This window comes from Canis lupus, chromosome 8 (assembly GCF_011100685.1).
Source record: "Canis lupus familiaris isolate Mischka breed German Shepherd chromosome 8, alternate assembly UU_Cfam_GSD_1.0, whole genome shotgun sequence".
NCBI classification, from domain to species: Eukaryota; Metazoa; Chordata; class Mammalia; order Carnivora; family Canidae; genus Canis; species Canis lupus.
In genome coordinates, this window is record NC_049229.1 from 26912559 (window position 1) to 26934973 (window position 22415).

The 22415-nt window shown below is 34.7% G+C and overlaps 1 protein-coding gene across 2 annotated transcripts in view; it reads right to left on the minus strand.

Annotated features, from left to right (window-relative positions):
• The window catches only part of SOS2 (SOS Ras/Rho guanine nucleotide exchange factor 2), an 80358-nt gene that overhangs the window by 51836 nt on the left and 6107 nt on the right, over positions 1-22415 (minus strand). For both annotated transcript variants that reach the window (XM_038544663.1, XM_038544662.1), the window contains exons 2-5: positions 10059-10184; positions 6978-7109; positions 5893-6057; positions 2029-2232 (exon numbers count right to left, since the gene is read on the minus strand). In XM_038544663.1, coding sequence (XP_038400591.1) covers positions 2029-2232; positions 5893-6057; positions 6978-7109; positions 10059-10184 — 627 coding nt within the window. The remainder of the gene's footprint in view (positions 1-2028; positions 2233-5892; positions 6058-6977; positions 7110-10058; positions 10185-22415) is intronic.

Consider the following 22415-nt stretch of genomic DNA (forward strand, 5'->3'; position numbering starts at 1 on the left):
TTTTCCATCTTCATAATAGAAACATCACAGGCTGTGGAACCTGGTAGATATAAGCATGTACCTTGGCCCCACACCTGTTAGATAAATGACTCTGGATTAGGTCACTTATTAGGTCTTAGACACTATTATAACATGTTATTTCATAATAGCCTTATTAGATAGGTACTGTCATCATCCTCATTTTTACAAATGAGGAAACTAGCTCAGAGCAGTTAAGTAATTTGCTCAAGGTCACACAGCTGGTACACCAATATCTACCTTCATAAGGTTCTTAGCAGGATTAAATGAGGTGACTTCTACAAACTGTTCCTGGCATATATTAGGCCCTCCACAAATGTGAGCTTTTTGAAGACAAAGGGGTAGAGTCTAAAAGAATAAATGAAGATTAGTTTTAAATGACTCATTCCTTTATCAAATATTTGCTGAGTACTATGCTCTGATCTTAGATGGTCTCTATCTCAAAATTCATAGTCTTTTGAGACTAAAAAATACACTAAATATAGCGAATCCATATCTAAATGCTAAAAAAAGTTTACAAAGGTACAATAGAGGGACAGCCCCGGTGGTGCAGCGGTTTGGCGCCACCTGCAGCCTGGGGTGTGATCCTGGGGACCCGGGATCAAGTCCCACGTCGGGCTTCCTGTAGGGAGCCTGCTTCTCCCTCTGCCTGTGTCTCTGCCTCTCTCTCTGTGTCTCTATGAATAAATAAACAAAATCTTAAAAAAAAAAGGTACAATAGATACAAAGAAAGAAAAAAAAGGAATTCTCTCTTTCTCTTGACCGTTAGTATCATAATAGAAATTTTCTATCAAATCAGCACTAATTCAATGAAAAGAGATCCCATAAAAATTAATTCCTGAGGAATGAAAACTAATGGGACAAAGAAAAGGCAAAGAAGACAAAATCAGCTACCAACATCTGTTAGGTTTTTATTCTTAGAATTCTCTTAGACTGTGGTATAAAAGAACTCAAGTTCAAGTTCAACCTCTATAACTAACTTACCAAGTCATAACCATTTTGTGTCAATTTCCTCACCAGTAAGGTAGAGATGATAATATCTGCCTTACCTATCTCAGAGGAGTGCTATAAGGGTGACATAAAATAGGCAGTACTTTGAAAATGACAAAATGCTGATTACTTAAAGCAGTGTGTCTAGTGGGAGTTGCTATAAAACATTAAGCTAGACATATATACAAAAAAAAAAAAAAAAAGGATAGAAGCCTACTAAAAAACCTTACATTATCACCGAAATTCATGCTTTTGGAAAAGAATCAAAGAGGCTAAATCACTTCCTAATCTTAAACACTCAGCCAGCTGTGTCTGCACATTCACTCATGTAATAGTTATTTGAGGGAGGAAGTCAGGAGGTAGAAAAATGGCTGAGTATTTAAAGTGAAGGGCAGACACACAGACATCTAAGAAAAAATAAATCATGGGATAAAGAAGGAAAGACAAACTTTTTTTAAAGACAATATTTGTATAGCTGGACTCCTTAAGTTGACTTTAGAAGCTGCAGAGGTTAAGAAAAAGAAGGACAAGGTTCCCATCCTATTCCCACCACTCCTAATCCATTTTCCAATAGAGCAGCTCCGCCTTTGTTTACATGGCACTCTGCATGAATTTTTTTCTCAAAAAGTTCCACTGTTAAAACTTTAAACTAGTGCCTTAAAGTACTTACCAAAAGTACTTAATGAGTGCATTAAGTCTTTCTTTTCTGGACCATACATCTTTTTCTTTTTCACTATGTTCAAACGAATGACTATAAACCTCAGATCCTGCACAGCTGAAAGATTTCATTCCAGAGTAGGCCTCCTTTCTAATCACGGCAGCTGTGTGCAATTGTGTTTGACTTTCACCGTCACTACCCTTAACATAGTATAACAATTCACATATTTTAAAAATTATAAACATTACATAATAGAATATTTTTGTTTTACATACTCTTAAAGCATAAAAAGTTACTATTTATGATTTTAAACTCCTATTTAACTTTTGGGGTACAGAATTTCAAACCAAAAAGGTACTTACAGAAGGTTTAAACAGATTTCTGTCCGAAAGAAAGGCTTCTCGAAACACTTTTATGATCATATTTAGTTCCCGTAGATATTGCCTTTCTTCTGCAATTTCAGTTCTGACAAGGTCATAGTAGTTTAATTCACCTGAAGAACTAGGTTCATCTTCACAAAGACAAACCAAACCTATGTCATCCTGATCAAACATGTCCATCAAAACCTGAGAAATATAAATCAATAAAGTAGAAATTTATTTTCTGAACTTTTATAAAATGGTCTCAAGGTACTTAGAATTAAAACATTATTAAACAATGAGAGTTGTGTGCATTACAAGCTAATTTATATAATTGAAATAAGAGAAATATGAAAGGTTGGAGGAAAAAAATGTTCAAATAAAACTAGATATGCAAACATAAATAAATATGGAAATAAAATAAACCTAATAGTGAAATATATGTGTGTGTATACATATATATGTGTGTATATACATACACACACACATAAACACACATATATAATAGCAAAAAAGAGCATACCTTTGAAGGACAACAATCTGAGCCAAAATCCCGGTTCAACCATTACTCACCTGTGATTACAGACAAGTTATTTATTCTTTTGAAAGCAGATTCCTTCTATGTAAAATGTAACTGATGAAAAAATTCAATGAGGTAATGTACATAAAATGCATACTACTATGTCTGGCAAATAGTAGGCATTCAAAATGGTATTAGTCCCTTGTCCTAGTGTAAGGAAAGGTGTATGCACTTGGGAGAAAAATATAAGGACACTATTGTAAAAGCACATGATAGAGCATAGTGTGATGTTTTTCTACTGCATATTTACTATACCAGCAAGTGCTGTTAAGCAGTTAAAGAAGGCGCTTAGACCATTGCAGGAAGAGAGGACTGTTAGGAGATTGGCTACAGGGACGCCTGGGTGGCTCAGCAGTTAAGTGTCTGCTTTTGGCTCAGGTTGTGATCCCAGGGTCCTGGGATCGATTCCCACATCGCCCCCGCCCTCTCCCCCCCCCCCCCCCCCCCCCGCAGGGAGCCTGCTTCTCCCTCTGCTAATATCTCTGCCTCTCTCTCTGTGTCTCTCATGAGTAAATAAATAAAATCTTAAAAAAAAAAAGAGAGGTATCTTTAACCTAGCATATGATACCCATTAAAAAAAAAAAAAGATTAGTTACATACAGAAGAACTGATCAAATAAGAAAATATAGTAACAAAAATGGGAGCCAGATTTCTGTCAAACAAGGCAATTACAAATATGAAAAGGGGAGGCTAAAATGAACTCTATGGTATTAGTTTTGGATTGGAGAGATCTGTGAATTCATATAAAGATCTATATTTTTTTTTTGGTAGAAACAGGGTAGTCCTTGAGTTAGAAGCATAAGCCTGAGAGAATGGTAAAGCAACAGGTTTCACAAAATTGTTCTACTAAGTCAGAAATAGGTAAATAAAATACTATCTTCTAAGCAAACTGGATTACCATCTGCCTTATAGGTCCACCTCCACCTAAATGTAGGTTGGTGCTAACTTATCACCTATGCTGGAAAATAACTTGTGAAAGTACACACCTGTATTAGTTTTCTTTGGCTGCCATAACAAAAAGATAGATAAGAAATATAGATGTGTATATATACATATAACGTATAAACACACACACACACGCCCCAATTCTGGCCTCTAGAGACCAGAACATGTACACTCTAATAGCAGTGAGCTTATCTAGCATCCAGATCTTGGTTTCTAAATACTATTCTCCACTAAAAGAAACCCAGAGTTTTTAGAAAATGACTAATCCCAGGCTTGAGCAGCATGTAAACAAAAGTTGAACCTAGAACATTTTCTGTCAAAAGAAAGTGTCCAAAGAATGATACAGACAGAGAAGCCAACTTAAAGAAGCTTCCATTGGCCAAATCTGGGACAATTTGAATATCAAAATAAGTAGTGAAATAATGGACAGCATATTAAATAAGAATGCATGAATCTATATTAAAATAAACAAATAAATTCCAAGTGCAATGAGAAACAAGATACTCACAATCCCAAAATATTCCACAAAATATTTATTAATTACATAGTACTTTAAGGCAGAGAAGCCTAGAAGACAACCCCTTAAATAAAGTGATTAAAAAGAACATCACCAGTAATGGGACATATCAAAATTGTGTGCCATGTGAGAAATACAATGAAAAGAGTACAGCATTATTTCTATGATATTCTTGGCCAAAGATCCATAATGAAAAAGAAAATATCAGAAAAAACTAAAGTAATGGACATTTTTTTTAAGTTCAATGCAGGGCTTGAACTCATGACCCTGAGATCAAGACTTGAGCCAAAATCATGAGTCTGAGTCAATTTAATCTACAGAGCCACCCAAGTGTCCCAGTAAGGGACATTTTAAATAATAACTAATGTAATCCTCAAAAGTATCAAGACCATAAAAGTTAAAGAAGAATGAGGAACAATTCCAGACTTAATGATACATGACTAATTCTACACTAGATCATTTTGCTATAAAGGACATCAACTGGGATGACTGGCAAAACTTGAATGGGGTCTAAAAGTTAGATAGTATAATGTATCAAAATTAACTTTTTGGATTTTGATTGTCATATTGTGAGTATGCAGAAGAATGTTTCTGTTTGTAAACTATGTTGGCAAATTACTCTCAAGTGATTCAGGGCACAGGGGAGTACCTTTTATTGTATTTGCAACTTTTCTAAAAGTCTGAGATAGAAAAATTTTTAAAAGCATGCAATCATAATTTTAGAAGTCAAAATGGAAGTATCAAGGAATTTCTACTATGAAATTCAAGTGAAAAATCATATTTGAGACCACGGCAGAGTAGAGCAGATCTCAACCATAACTGCGTATCAGAATCACCTGGGATGCTTTCAAGATATACTGAGGCTTAGAGTCTTAACCCAGGTCAAGTATATCAGAACTTCTAGGAGTAAGATGCAAGCAAGGATCAATATTCTTTCTGGTAATTCTGATTTACAGTTGAAGTGAAGAACCACTGGCATGTGGTTCTGGGGTCATTCACCCTTAGTTGTCTAGCTTAGGCAACCTCTCTATGAAGTGTTCCTGGCTTGTCCCATGGCAGAGGTAACTACTTTCTCCATTGCACCTTTGACTTATAATAGTTTTTAATCACACTATGATGCAATTATTTTTTTTACAATATTTTTATTTCTCACTAAGATAAATTCCTTCTAACAAAGGAATTTATTATTCTAATACTATCTTGTTCAATGTTGTATCATTAATGCTTAGGACAGTGACTGACACATTGACAGATACCCAAAAATGTTGACTTGAAAAGGTAAAAAAAAAAAAAAAAAAAAAAGTAGTAGTAGAAAGAAAAGAAAAGGAAGAGAGAAGAAAAAAAGGAGAGACTCAGTTTCTTCCCCAGTGGCTTACAGCCAGGAAGCAAAACAAAGTAATCAACAAAAAAAGTATCAGAAGGAAGAAACACTGGCATTGCAGTCTTTTGCTGTCTACCTCTGAAACCAATGTAAATTTTTCAAAATTACTTATACTTAAAAGTATTTGAATGCTCTGTATATATTTTCTTTATATTTTCTGTCTAAAAAGATAAAACTCAAATTATTTTTCTTAAATTGGTCTGAGGCTTTAGATGTTTCTTCTTGTAGGTAAAAGATTCTTAATGGGGGGGGGGGGGGAGATTCCTACCATGTCATATGCTAAAAATCCTGAAAATATCATGGCTTGTCTAATAAGTCAGTATTTTTCTGTCTTCCAATACCAGGAATTATAAAATTACTAATATAAATATGTATAAAAAAGAGGTAGAAGTGACATATAATCACTATTATTCAAGTTAAGTTTAAATACCTTTTAACACTTACCTTATCTGCACACATTGATACTTTAATGTCCTGCTGAGATATTTCATAATGTCGGATATTAAAAACATAATTACCAGCCAACTTCAAAATATCAGCTGAGATATACTCTAGTACAGCCACAATATACAGGGATACATGATAGTCCACTTTGTACCCTAAAACTTCCTGTGGAAAAAATAAGAAATTCTAAAAAATGGCACTGTCAAGTATTGGTTAAACACTTAAAAAAAAGTTTATCCAACATTCTTGCTTACATAGAATTTTTTATAAGCCAAATGCTTAAACTTACAGGTATCACAGGATATAGAAAGAGCCATTGGTCCCAGTATCAGGGGCTTTTTATTTTTTTATTTTTTATTTTTTATTTATTTATTTTTTTTTATCAGGGGCTTTTTAATGAGACCTCTAACAAATCAGCCTTCAGTATCAAGTAAGAGGGGATTATTGATTTTAACATAGACATCTTGGCCAGGACTTCACTGAAAACCTATTAATATATTACCCAAAACCCATTTGGCAATATCTACAAATAATGATTTATAACCAATATCCCCAAATGACAGTGGTTTTTGTCAAGGGGAGGATGTGTGCATATGAGGGGAAAGTTAGGGGAGGTCATGAAATTGCTACCAAGGGGGCATTCAAATCTATGTACACCAAATATTTTCTATAGACAAAATAATATTCCCTAGCCTTTTTTCCCCAATGTATATAAAGACATGTGTGATAAATACAAATTACTTTAAAAACCGCTCTGAACTCACCATAGCTTTTGACAATATATAGTATCTTAATGAGAGGGTGAGAATCAGTCAGGGGTAGTACTCAACAGAATATACTACAAAGATGTATTATTGCTTATCAATAACTTTTAATATTATCTGAAAGGAAATCTGATTTTTTCAGAGTACATTTATTTTCATTTGTACATAAATATATATGTATATGTACAAGTACACACACATGCACGTGCACATACTAACACACAGTGCTATATAAATACTATATAAATACACCAATACCTTATGAAGTGTTATTCATTATAAAGAAATTCCCCAATGTTTTTTTTTTTTTTTTTTTACTACCTTCAATGAAGGATGGATTTTGTCCACAGGCAGTAAGAGAGGATTTCTTCGTTTTCGTTTTTCTATGGCAGATTGTGCATCAGCAATAGCCCATTTATCAATTGGATGAGGAAAGGTCTTTTGAACACGTTCCTGTTCAGATCACAGCAGTACTATTGTTAATAGAAGTGTTTATAACTAAAAAATTCATACAAAACTGAACTTTATCATCTTTAATGCTAGCAGGTAACAGTGATGTAACATGTTCCAATTCCTGTAATCACTAATTTTTTTAATAGGACTCTCAATATTTTTCCACATAATTCCCATGCATAAAGAAAAAGATGAACTTTAAACAGAAAGTTTTAAGCATAAGCATAATTAAGATGGAACTAGAACTAGGAAACAGTAGTAACATTAGGAGAGATTAAAACCAGCATGAAATACTCCCCAGTAAAAAAAAAAAAAAAAAAAAAAAAAAAAAAAAAAAAAAAAAAGAAATACTCCCCAGTAATTTTACAGTAAGGTTCCTAGAGTTAAAATTATTTACATAGCAGAAATTGTTAAATCATTATTAATAATAATTATGCAGTCACTCTCCTTTTGCTAACCTTAGTTTCAAATATAGAAAATAATTTTTTTAAAAGAAGAGATGTTACGTACTTCTTAAAGGATCAAGTAGGTGACAAAGCTCAGAATGGCTTAAGGAAACACATCTCTTGGCAAAAACAATCTAAGCCTGGGACGCCTGGGTGGCTCAGTGGTGGAGTGTCTGCCTTTGGCTCGGGTCATGATCCCAGAGTCCTGGGATCGAGTCCCACATCTGGCTCCCTGCGAGGAGCCCGCTTCTCTTTCTGCCTATGTCTATGCCTCTCTCTGTCTCTCATGAATAAATAAATAAAATCTTAAAAAAAAAAAAAAACAATCTAGGCCTTTTAGATTACTATTATGGCTCATCTAATCTAAATTTAATCAGTGGTTAGCACAAATAATGAGAACTAAAGTGAATTAAACTCTAATTTTTAGTGGGACTTCCTGTTTTTTAAAATTACCCTTCTTTTAGCATATTTAGCTACTGAGAAGTATGCCTTTTTTTGAAGATTTTATTTATTTATTCATGAGAGATAATACAGAGAGGCATAGACATAAGCAGAGGGAGAAGAAGAGTCCTTGTGGGATGCCTGATAGGGGACTCCATCCCAGGACCTCAGGACCATTACCTGAGCCAAAAATAGATGCTCAGCCACTGAGCCATCCAGGTGCCTCAAGAAGTATGCTTTTTAAATACTTAATGTCTTACAGCTGAGAGTAGGGAAACAAATACTTTAATCCCAGGAGTCCCTGAAAATCTTAATAGCTCAATTACTCCAAATTAAGATTTTCCTTCATACTGGAAGTTGCTGCCTTATTATAGAAACAATTTTCAAAAGAAAGGTGATGTAAACAGTATAGTACAAAAGTAATTTTTGAAAGCTGTACTAAGAGATATTTCTAAAAATCTAAAAATACTCCCACATAACTGAGCCAAAACAAATATTTTAGCACCAATTCACACAACTTTTTAGAGCTGTGTCTGTGTGTGTATTAATCAAACAGTAGATATCCTTAAGATTTTTAGTCCTTTATTGAAGTAGTATTTATATGCAGTAAAATGCACAGATCTTAAGTATACAATTTAATGTTAAAAAATGCTTTACACTTGTGTAACCATCACCTTAATAAAGATACAGAACATTTCCATCATCTCACTTTCCACCCCTCACAGGCAGCCACCACTCTGATATCACCATTAATTTTAGCTGTTTCTGAACTTCATATAAATGTATCACACCAAATGTACTCTCTGAAGTCTGGCTTCTTTTGTTCTATATAATGTCTGTGAATTATAGCTATGTTATTGCACATATCAATAGTTCATTCTCTCATTTTATTATTGAGTAGTATTCCATTTTATAAATTAACCAAAATCTGTTTATTCACATTCTTGTTGATAGAAATTTGAGTTGTTTCTAATTTTTGGCTATTATGAATAAAACTACTTGGATGTGCTAATAAGTCTCTTTGTGAACATATATTTCCATTTCGCTAAGGTTAAATACTTAGGAGTAAAACTGTTGGGTCATAGGCTAGATATGTTGGGTCATAGGCTAGATATACTGTATATTTAACTTTATAAGAAACTACCAAACAATTTTCCAAAATGGTTATAGTATTTTACACTCCCACTAGCAATGTGTAAGAGTTGTAGTTAAGCTACAACACATTTGGTGTTATTAGTCTTAATTTTCGCCCCTTAAGATGGGTGTGAAATGGTATCTCAATATACGTTTTAATTTCTATTTCCCTGTGACTTAAAAGCTTAAAGGGCACCTGGCTGGGTCAGTTAGTGGAACATGCAACTCTAGATCTCAAAGTTGTGAGTTTGAGCCCCATGATGGGTTCAGAGACTACTTAAAATAAAATGGAAAAAAAAAAAAAAAAAAAAGCTTGAGCACTTTTCATGTGCTTATTGGTCAATGCCATATCTTCTTTTTACGAAGTGTCTGTTCAAGACTTTTCGCCTGTTTGGGGGAGGAAGCTGTCATTTCATTACTGATTTGTAGGAGTTAACATTATGTATAGATATCCTTTGTAAGGAATATATATCAAACACGTTCTCCTGGTTTGTGACTTACGCCTTTTTCACTTTCTCATTAATTTTACTCTTTAATACTTACTGTGTTTTGAGTCCTTTGTAAAAAAAAAAATATTTGGTTAACCCCAGGTTAAGTAGATATTCTCCTGCATTCTCTCCTAAAACTTTATAGTTTTAGCTTTTATGCTTGAGACTATGATCTGTCTTGAATTAATTTTTATGTGTAATTAATTTCAAAGGTTTTTCTCTTATAAATTTATCCAATTATTCTAGCACTTTTTCTGAAAAACTTTACTTTCCCCATTGATTTGCCTTGTATCTTTGTTGAAAATTAACTTAGCACATATCCCACACATGACTTCAATGGTTTTAGTTTCCATAATAATATAGAATGATATAGATTTAGATTAAAATGTTAATTTGTACAATGATTCAGTGACTTTTTGAAATATCAAAATAGTTTTTACCTCCACATCTTGAACAGTCCTTGGTTGAGCCATGCATAATTTATTAAGCAGCTGAAAAATCAGCTCTTCAATATAATAGAGAGACTCTTCATTAGCTGAGAGATTAGGATGTACTTGCTCCTGAACCTTTAAAAAAAAAAAAAGTTCTCAGTTAAAGTATAGGCAAAAACATTTATGACAAAGGTCAGTCTTATTTATAATTACTAATATTTTACTAGGCTGGTAATTCAAATACAGACATAAAACACAAAAAGTGGGGAAAACCCACCTCTAATTGGTCTTTGTAAACTTTTCTTTTTTTTTTTTTTTTGTAAACTTTTCTTAACCCACAGAGCAGTGTTTCTTAAACTTTTTTGTATTCTATGAAAATCTATTGAAAGCCACTGGCCCCTTTCTCCTGCTTACCACCAAAAAAACCCTATATACAAATAAAATATTCTGTACCATTTCAGAGGAATCATGAATACCATATCCTTAAATTACTTAAAGGTCTACTACAAGTGTCTGAACACTAGGTCATGACCCTCAGCAATGGAGAGATCTCTGAAAAACCACACTACTGCTGCTCCCTGCAGGGAACCCACTTCTCCTTCTGCCTATATCTCTGCCTCTCTCTGTGTCTCTCTCATGAATGAATAAAAAATCTTAAAAAAAAAAAAAACTAAAAAGTCTGATAATACCAAGTGTTAGTGATTATGTAGAACAATGGGAACTCACACACTGCTACAGGAGTGTAAAATAAAATAGCTCAGTCGCTTTATTTTTATTTTTGGCTCAATCACTTTAAAAAACTTTGCCATTGTCTACTAAACCACAAGATATGCAATACCTTATAATTGATAATATTGTAAAAACTTTGTATGTTAACAGATGGGAATTAACCTATTGTGGAGATCACTTCATAAAGTACATACACCTGAAACTAAGAAAAATACTATATGTCAATTATACTTCACTTCAAAAAAATCAAAAATTTGTACTCTGGTTTCTCTTCAGATCAAATAAATCTTTCGCCTTTTACTTTAAAAAATCAAAAATTTAAAAAAGACATGCATACCCTATGACCTAGCAATTCTACTGCTGGAGACATACATGTATGTTTAGAGCTATGCAGTCCAACATAGCAGACACTAGTAACGTGTGCCAATTGAGCAGCTAAAATGTAGCTCCACTGAAATAAAATGGGCTTTACATGTAAAATACATGCCAGATATCAAAGATTTAGTATAAAAAAGAATGTCAAATAGCTCAGAGTTTATACTGATTATACACTAAAATGGTTAGATTAGGCTAAATTATTAAAACCAAATTCATGAGTTTCTTACTTTTTTAATGTGGCTTTAAGAAACTTTAAAATTATATATGTGACTTACATTATATTTCTATTGGACAGCACTATTCTAGAGAAATATGCACGGAGGTTTATTAGAAGACATGTATAAGAAGGCTCATAAGTAACATTATTAGTGATCTCTCCAAACTAGAAACTCAAATATCTATCTAGAATGGAATAAATTGTAGTGTATTCATACAATGGAATATAGGAAGAAAAATGAGTAACTATAGCTACATAAAATGTGGCTATATGTTGGAAATAATGTTGGCAGAAATATATTTCTATAATATATTAAGGAATATATACAATGAAATAAATCCATTTCAAGATCTGACAAAATTAAGCAGCAATGTTTTAGGGATGCCTGTTTAAATGGTAAAACTACAAAAGAAAAAGCAAAGCAGTGATTACCATAAAAGTGGTTACCTTCTGGAGATTTCTGTTGAGAAAAATGCTGAATAAGTGTTTCTTAGGTTGTATGTTTATATTTTATGCATTTTTTATTGCTTATCACTTCACCATAAATAAGGTTTTTATTTTTTTTTAATATTTTATTTATTTATTCATGAAATACACACAGAAAGAGATAGAGAGAGGCAGAGACAGAGGCAGAGGGAGAAGCAGGCTCCATGCAGGGAACCCGATGTGGAACATGATCCTGGGTCTCCAGGATCATGCTCTGGGCTGAAGGCAGCGCTAAACCGCTGAGCCACCCAGGCTGCCCTAAATAAGGTTTTTAAAAGCTGGAGAATCATCCAGCAAACAGAAAATCAAAGGATAAAATTACAATAAAATAAGTCAAAAGGGCCCTCTAGTCCCTAGCTAATAAATGAAATTAAAATGTCAGAACCCTAGAGACAAAAGAATATCCTACAAGTTTAGGGTGAAGTGAAGAAGTAGGTCAAAAATAAAGTGACATTAGATTAGTTCCAAACTTCAACTGTAACACTAGAAGCTAAAAGGCAGAGATTTCCAACCTAGAATCAGATCCTAACGAACTATCAATCAAATGTCATGGTAAAATGAAGTCATGTTTAAACATAACAGGTCAAAACTTTTAACTCCCATGCACCCCTTCTCATTAAGCTTTTATAGTTCATACCACAGTAAAATTGCGTAAATCAAGAGAAAAATATAGCATATACGAAATGAAGGAAGCAATACAGAAAAAAGGCCGAAGGCGTACCCAGAATAAAGTGAAGGGAAATTATGAGAGCTGTACAATAGGCATAAGGTCACCAGTTCAGACTAGAGAAACTGTCTCAAGATGAAATTGAAGGGTGCCTGGCTGGCTCAGTTGAAGAGCATGCAACTTTTTTTTTTTTTTTTTTTTTTTAAGATTTATGTATTTTAGGGCAGCCCAGGTGGCTCAGCGGTTTAGTGCCGCCTTCAGCTCAGGGCGTGATCCTGGAGACTTGGGATCAAGTCCCACGTCGGGCTCCCTGCATGAGCCTGCTTCTCCCTCTGCCTGTGTCTCTGCCTCTCTCTCTCCCCTCTCTGTGTTTCTCATGAATAAATAAATAAAATCTTAAAAGAAAAAAGATTTATGTATTTTAGAGAGAGAGGGAGAGCATGAGCAGGAGGGGCATAAGGAGAAGGAATTCTAGAGCTGACTGTGCTGAGCATGGAGTCCCATGTGAGGCTTGATCTCACAAGCCTCAGATTACCACCGGAGCTGAAACCAACAATCAGATGCTGTTAAACCGACCATGCTACCCAGGCACCCTAGGCATGCAACTCTTGATCTTATCAGGGTCACAACTTCAAGCCCCACATTGAGTGTACAGATTACTAAAATAAATAAATAAAAAATTTTAAAAAAGAGATGAAATTGATAGAGCATGTGATGGATCTAAAAATCTTAGGATATTTAGACAACTGGTAGAGAGAGCTTAAGCTTGAATTAGAAGGTGCATAGAAAAATACACAAACAAGAAAACAAGACAATTATTAACTCCACTAAAAGTAAAGGGCTAGGTAGAAAAGAAAAAGTGGTTTATCTCCAACAGCATTAACAGTCGTAACAACGTAAACTTTGAATATTGATCCAAACAAAACTATGATATAACCATGGCTTGGGGTGTGAGGCACGAAGTATGCATATATGATAAGTTGTGTTTGGCTGGAGGGAGGAAATGTATATTTATATTAAAGAATATTAGGGGCTCTTGGGTTGCTCAATCAGTTAAGCATTGACTGTTGATTTCAGCTCAGGTTATGTTGTCAGGGTTGTGAGATCTAGCTGTGCTTCAGCTCAGCATGGAGTCGGCTTGAGGTTCTTTCCCTCTCCCTCTGTCCCTCCCCCTACTGTGCACACTCTTTCTTTAAAATAGATAAAATCTTAAAAAAAAAAAAAAAGAATACTAAATCCTTATCTTCCATGGTAGGAAGTTAACAGATAATGGTCAAAACAGGAAAAAAATGTAAGAATAGCAATTTTTTTCCCTTAGAGACACAGAATACTGAAATGAATCACTTTGGAAGTTAAAAGGAATTGTCTCTGGAAAGCAGAAAATTTTGTGAATGGGAGAAGGTACTGCTATTTTTTTTTATAAGCCTTATAAAGTTACTTATATTTTTATTTGCGGGAATAATTTTGATAAAATACAAACTTACAAAGAAACATAATTTGAACTGGGGAAGTGGGGAAGAGAAGGATACATAAAACTAGAAATATCAAATACTACTTTTTAAAGAACTTTGGAAAAGAAGAGTTTAAAGGAAAGCAGTTAGATATTTATAAGGGACCAATATCCAGAAAGCCAGGTTTTATATTTCTTTATAAACTCAAAATAGGTTGTAGGGAAACAAATATTTTCTCTTACATGCACTTCTTTAACATGACAAGGAAACTTAATTACATCTTACCACAGATTTCTATTAGATTAATAGAATTAAGACTTTTTTAATTAAAAAAAAAAAAGCATTTATGTTGGAAGTTTAGCAGTGGCATTCATAAGGCTGTTTCTTACAACAACCTTCCATAAAAGCCAAGTGCCCCACTCAGTGAAACTGACTGTGCATGAGAATTAAGATAATGTCTAACTGGGATGGGTTTTTTTTTCCTGTGATTATGATTTTAAGTAAATAGCCTACAAAGTAACTTTAACATTGAGCATCAAAATTTCTTAAACCAAACCTCTTGAAGTAATTGTAAATTTGAAAAGTCATAAAAACAAATATATAATGTTAAAATCCCACACATAAACACTAATAGGACATCAAGTTGACAATGAAAGGTAACCAACCATACTTTACACTTGCACAGTATTTACTATCTTACGCCCTAAGAGACAGTAAACATAAAATTACCACATCAGAACTCACTTATTTCTGAAAGACCAGTCAGAAAAAGAGCAATTAAAATAATTTTCAGTCTTTAACAGTAGATTAACAAGTCAGACCTGTATTTTAGTTACAACATATTTTCAAATTGCCAGGAGGTATTTCCTTATACACACTGTAAGAAGAATAGTCATACTATATGTAGATCCATGCATAAACACATATAAAAACATTAAACTTTACATTATTTTCTATCCAGATAAACACTAGATTTGACATGTTTCAGAAATGTTATTTCCTAATTTATATTTTTCAGTTCTCCATATTCACAATCAAATAAAAATCTTGCTAGTGCATTTGTTTAATCAATTAATATTTGAGCTCTTGGTACAATGTAGAAATAAATCTCTTTGGCTACATAGTATGACATTTATTTATGCCAAATTATTCATTCCATTGCCAAGATTTTTGCAAGGATACAAATATCTTAAACATCAATTAAGAATACTGGAAGTTTTTGTTGTCATAAAAGAATTAAAATTCCATTTAAAAAGAAAAAGCAACAAATTTCATTCTAAAAATATACACAAACAACTACAAAATATTGCTGACAGATATTTTAAAAGGCTTGAGTAAGGGCAGCCCGGGTGGCTCAATGGTTTATCGCTGCCTTCAGCCCAGGGCCTGATCCTGGAGACCCAGGATCAAGTCCCAAGTCAGGCTCCCTGCATGGAGCCTGCTTCTCCCTCTGCCTGTGTCTCTGCCTCTCTCTCTCTCTCTCCCTCCCCCCTTCTCTGCGTCTCTCATGAATAAATAAAGTCTTTTAAAAAAATAAATAAAAGACCTAAGTAAATAAAAAGATAAACTTTATGAGCTGGAAGACTCATAATAATTATATAATACCATCAAGATGTCAATTCCTTTCAAATGATCTATAGATTCAACATAATCCCAATAAAAATTCCAGCAGGTTTTTGTGTAGTAATTGACATCCTGATCCAGCCACTCTATGGTTATTACCCAAGAAAAAAGGAAATATATATCCATACAAAGACTTGTACACAAATATTCACAGCATTTTTATTTGTAATAGTCAAGATCTGAAAACCAAATGTACATAAATAGGTGAAGAGATAAAAAGTGGCATATATCCGTACAATGGAATACTGCTGAGCAATTAAAAGGCATGAACTATTATGTGAAACAAAATAAATAAATCTCAAAAATAATGCTGAGTGAAAGAAGTGAGACAAAAAAATAGTATATATTATATATATGTAAAGAGTATATATTGTGTGATTCCATTACTACGAAACTCTAGAAAAAGCAGATCAGTAATTGCTTGGGTATAAGAAATGGGAAGGAATGAGAGGGAGAATTAAAGAGAGTCAAGAGGAAATTACAGGGCTGAAGGATAAATTCAATATTTTTATTGTGATGGCTTCACTGATACATTTATATACATAAAAACTTACCAAATTGTATAAATATTTTTAGTTTATTACATCAGTCATACTCCCAATAAAGTTTACAAAAATAATATAAAAATATAATATTCTAAGGTAGCAATTTTTTTAGTAGGGTGAATAACAAAAAATTGAAACCACAGCTGTAGGACTATCAACTCTTCAATTCAGAACTATTTCTTATGCTTTTGGCTTCCTCCTATTTCCCCACCCTTTTATTTCTAATATACAGGTAACCTAGCACCATGCTTTGCATAAAGAAAGCACTCAGCAAATACTTGTTAAATAAATATATTCATGGTAGCAAACAGATTTCTTGGCCTCATTTAAATTTGGGGACTAGGAAAAATCAAGACCTCCATTAAATTTGCTTTTATTTCACAACATGTACCGAGAGACTCAGTTTTCCCATGTAACATTAAACATGAGGAGATTCCCACTCTATGCTCCTCTATTCCCACTGTTTTTTATTATCCACTTTTTCACATAGATTCGGCACTCTTAATTAGGGGCTTTCTTGAGGGGTTTTCAATGTAAGTTTATTTAAAAAGGAGATAAGTATAGGCCAAGAATCTTACTCTATGTAGCTTAATATTAGGTGACAGTTTATCATAAAATAATCACAACAGGGGTGCCTGGACAGCTCAGTTGGTTAAGTGTCTGCCTTGGGCTCAGGTCATGATCCCAGAGTCCTGGGATCAAAGCCCCACATCAGCAAGCTCCCTGCTCAGCAGGGAGTCTGCTTCTCCCTCTCCCTCTACTGTTCCCTCTGCTTGTGCTCTTTATCTCTGTCAAATAAATAAATAAACTCTTTAAAAAAAAGTAATCACAACTTGTAGACAATATTATTAATGGAAGCTAAAATTTTTGTCATTAAAGTTTTCCTTGAATGAAATGAAATGGCACATGATCTGTAAGTACACTCTCATAGAGACAGGCCATTAACCTGTAAAGCCAAGAAAGTGCAGGCTAGAGCAATGGTTCCTGACTAGTTCCTGTGGCAAAGCATTTGGAAGTCACAGAGCTCTTTGCAGAATATGAAAATATTACAACACATATATCATCATAGAGAGTACAAGTAATATTAGTAAAATGACTGTATAAAACTGAAAACTATAGGCACTTGTTTGCAAGAAAAAACAAAAAGTATCATAAACTGTTTTTCCTATAAAGCCTCTGTATCTCATTAGTTTTACAATCTTCCATTACTCACTAGCAAGTAAACAGCACCAGGGACCACACCACAGACAAGAAAAACTTATGAGTAAAAAAATAAAATTGAAATTGAAAAACATTAATATTGGCTTTTTCCCCCTGTGAACTAGGAAAAGATCACTATTCTAAATATACTTTATTCAAAGTTTAAGACTCCCTGGGCTAAATACCCACTTCCTTCATTATACCACCAAAACTACCATATCTACTTTCTCTTAAAGAAGATCTACCACGGGGCACCTGGGTAGCTCAATTAAGTGTCTGACTCTTGATTATCAGCTCAGGTCATGATCTCAGGGTCATGGGCCTGAGCCCCATGTCCAGCTCTCCACCTAGTGGGGAGTCTGCTTAAGATTCTTTCTCTCTCTCCCTCTGCCCTTCCCACCACCCCTGTTCTCTTTCTCAAATAAAGAAATGGTTTAAAGAAAAAGATAATCTGCCCGACAAGGTACCTGCACTCAAGGAGAAAACAGGCTCTTTCTCATCTCTTCTTCCCAACTGCCCTCCTCCTACCTTACTGAAGAAGGGCAGATCTATTACTTACTCTGATCTCACTAGGGTATGCTGCCCTGGGGTGCAATAAAAAATACATAATAAATTCTAGGACACTGAACAAAGAGACAACTACAAATATTTTTCATTTAAGTACCTTGCTTCTTCAATCCCGTAGCCTATCAAACAACAACAACAACAACAACAACAACAACAACAACAACAACAACAAAAAACTCACCACAGCCTTACTAAGGAGAAAAACTTATGGAAACAAAAGAAAGCATCTTTAAGAAATAGTAAAAAGTAACATTACCTTCTTTCACTCAAGAGAAGAAATTAAAAGCAAGTTTTCACACCTTAACTATTTTTCTATCTTACAATTAGAATTCAGAAGTGGGATGTTTGGCATGTTACATGTATTAACACATTCATTTGAACTGAAAAATTAAGTCAGACCTTGTCTCAAAGAAGATAAATGATGATGAGGGTGGCTGGCTTGACAACAAAACTTACCAATTTGGTTATGTGGTGGATACTTTACATTAAATGGATAAGCATAGTAGGCAGAATCCTAAAGTGCCCCTAGGATTCCCACCCCTTGATATACATGCTCTGTGTACTCCTCTGGAGTGTGGACAGGATCTGTGAATATGATGGGATATCATTCCTATGATCAAGTTACCATAGAAGGTGAAAGTGACTAAGGTCCCTAATCGGTTGACTTTGAATTAATTAAGATTGTCACCTTAGTTAGGCCTGACCCAAATGAGTCCTTTAAAAGATGATCTAAAAGAATGAGCTAAGAAACAGCAGCAGATGCATTCTTCCTGGCCTTGAAGAAGCAAACTGACATGTTAAAGCAGCCTCTAGGAGCTGAAGGCCTCAGACATACAACCGCAAGGAAATAAATTTTGCCAATAACTCCATGAGCTTGGAAGAGGACCCCATGCCTCAGAGAAGACGGCAGCACCAGCCAAAACTTTGATGGAGACCCCAACAGAGAACCTAGCTAAACTGTACCTAGACTTTTAACTTACAGAAACTGAGACAAATTCGTGTTGTAATAAGCCGCTAAAGTTTGTAATAATTTGTTAAGCAGCAACAGAAAACAAATACAATGAACTAGAGATATAGTTCCAAGGATTCAATGAAAATATGTTTAAAGAATATGATAAGGTAAAATACATGTTATTAATAAATATCATCATAATGAAGTGTACTAAACCTAACACTATTTTCATTTTCCCAAACTTTCTTTGATATGTTGGACTAAACAAAGTATCTTTAAGCAAAAAAAAGTAATAGTTATAATTACTAGTCTTTGGGCATGTCCTGGAAAAGCTAGAAAATGAAAAAATGAATAGTTTTAAAGATAGGCAACAAATCATTCTGCAAGTCAGGTGGTTTCCAATTTTTTACCTTAAAATTGCAGTAGAACCTAAATGAGCTACTGGCTTACATATCATTAAGACTAACTTTTTGATAGATAACAAAATGATTTTGGGGGGACGCCTGGGTGGCTCAGTGATTGAGCATCTATCTATCTGTCTGCCTTTGGCTCAGCGCATGATCCCGGGGTCCGGGATTGAATCCCACCCACATCAGGCTCCCCTCAGGCAGCCTGCTTCTCCCTCTGCCTATGTCTTTGCCTCACTCTGTGCCTCTCATGAAAAAAAATCTTTAAATATATATATATATAGAGTGAGGCATATAATTTTAAAGAAGTTTTAAAAATAAGCTTGAGGGATGCCCGGTGGCTCAGCGACTGAGTGCCTGCCTTCTGCCCAGGGTGTGATCCTGGAGTCCCAGGATCGAGTCCCACATCAGGCTCCCTGCATCGAGCCTGCTTCTCTCTCTGCCTGTGTCTCTGACTCTTTCCCTGTGTCTCTCATGAATAAATAAATAAAATCTTTAAAAATAAAAAAAAATTAAAAATAACCTTGAGTGCTTTAAATTTTTCTTCTATTTATGTTAATGAGGGTTCTCAGGGCTTATATCTCCAGAAATGGGAAACAAGAATAGAATTGATGCTGAACTGTGATTCACTCCTGCAAGACCCTATCTCATTCTAGCAATAATAGTCACCCATGAAACATGAACTAATTTAAAACCAACGCAAACAACCACATAGATGTCACTGAACAATCCATATTCAATAAAGCTTTCTAAGTACTAATTTTCTAAAATCCATGACTTTGAATTAATCAAGATTGGCACCCTAGTTAGTTAGGCCTGACCCAAATGAGTCCTTTAAAAGATGATCTAAAAGAATGAGCTAAGAAACAGCAGCAGATGCATTCCTCCTGGCCTTGAAGAAGCAAGGTCTTTTGACCAACTATGTCCTAATAGCAATTCAGCCTAAAAGAAATATATATTTTTTAAGATTGTATTCATGTATTTGAGAGTGAGAAGAGAGAGAGCAGGAGTGGGGGTAGGGGAGGGAAGAGTAGAGGGAGAAGGACAAGTGGGCTCCCTGCTCAGCAGGGGTTTGGTCTCAAGACCCTAGGATCACAGCCCAAGCAGAAGGCAGATGCTTAACCAATGGAGCCACCTAGGCACTGTAGTAGAAAAATTTCAATGCTTCACAGTCACTGAAGAGATTTTTAAAAATTCAAAAAGCAGACATTTTTGTTGTTGAGGAAAGTATAATGGAAGGATCAAAGACTCTTAAGTATAAACATACTGTATTAGAATTATGCAGAGGAAATAGAAAAGTTCACAGAGAATAAAGTATAATGTAAAATTTCCAGCTGTTAAAAAAAAGCACTTTGTCCCATTTGCAACGACGTGAAGTATAATGCAAAGTGAAACAAGTCAGAGAAAGACAAATATATGATTTCACTCACATGTGGAATTTAACATATAACAAATGAGCAGAGGGGAAAAATTTGGAGAGAGAGAAACACCAAGAAACACATAATTAAGAATAACAGAGAACAAAGTGATGGTTACCACAGGGGAGGAAGATGGAGGTTTGAGTAAAATAGATGAGGATTAAGGAAGGGCACTTGTCATGAGCACCAGATGATGTATGGAATTGTTGAATCACTATATTGAATACCTGACACTAATATAACACTGTATGTTAACTGGAATTAAAATAAAAAAAAATTTTTTTAAAGCACTTTGTCATGTATAAAGGATCAATGGTGGATATCAACATGTTATGGTACTTAGATTTCACTGGATATATTTAAAAGACTGATGGAGGGGCACCTGGGTAGCTTAGCGGTTGAGCGTCTGTCTGATTGCCTTTAGCTCAGGGCGTGATCTCGAGGTCCTGGGATACAGTCCCACATCCAGCTCCCCGCAGGGAGCCTGCTTCTCCCTCTGCCTATCTCTCTGCCTCTCTCTCTGTGTGTCTCTCATGATTAAATAAATAAATAAATAAATAAATAAATAAATAAATAAATAAATAACTGTTTTATTTTAAATATCAGTATTTAGAACACATATAAAATTATACTGCAACTATCTGAATTTGAAGATGAAAATTTTTAGATGTCAACATAAAAACGTGCAATTAAAAAATTCTTTGGGAGATACATAACAAAAAACTAAAGAAAAAAAACCCTCTGATTTAGGAGAAAAAAATCAAGACTCAATGTTGATTAGATCTGAGCCTCATGTGAGATGGAAGACAGGATGATGACCAGATTTCTGGGTTCAAAACTGAGTATATCATTTATACTGGAGGTTTTAGAAAGTGATAATAAGCTTGGATTGGGTTTTATGGTAAACATCTATATAGGAATGTCCAGGAAGCAAGGGATGCAGTAGCTTTAAATAGGCTCCAAGAAGAGTCCTCTTTAAATGATGTTTGTCTTGGGGATCCCCGGGTGGCTCAGCAGTTTAGCGCCTGCCTTTGGCCCAGGGCATGATCCGGGAGTCCTGGGATTGAGTCCCACAACAGGCTCCCTGCATGGAGCCTGCTTCTCCCTCTGCCTATGTCTCTGTCTCTCTCTGTGTCTCTCATGAATAATTAAAATCTTTAAAAAATAATAATAAATTATGTTTGTCTGAAAATGAAGGAGGTACAGGGACATAATCTCTGGGATGGTTGTTCTAGGCAGAAGAAATAGCAAGTACAAAAACCCTGAGATTAGAATACATCTACACATTAAAATGTGTCTGCAGATACAAGGAAGCCACTGTGGGGAAGGAACACAGCAAAAAAGGGAAAGTAAATGAAGTCAGAGACGGAAAAGTTAAGGGGGCAGCAGTGGAGTGCAGTAACCTATTGAGAGGACTTAGACTTTTATTCTGAGAAGCAATGAGAGTTGTGAACAAAGAAATGAAAATATCTCACTTATTTCTGCTGTGTTGAGAAAAGGCTGAATGGGGGCAAGGGCAGAAGAGCCAAGACCATGTACAGGTTATTTTAACACTCAAAGAGATTAATGATGGCTTGGTCCCAGGTGGTAGAAGTGGAAGAGTAAAAAACAATGGTTGAGTATACCTACAGTTTCTGAAGTAAAGCTAAACAGATTTAGACAGATTAGGAAGACAAGATTCAAGAATAGCTCCAGATTTTTATTTGGAGTAATGAGAAGGACAAAG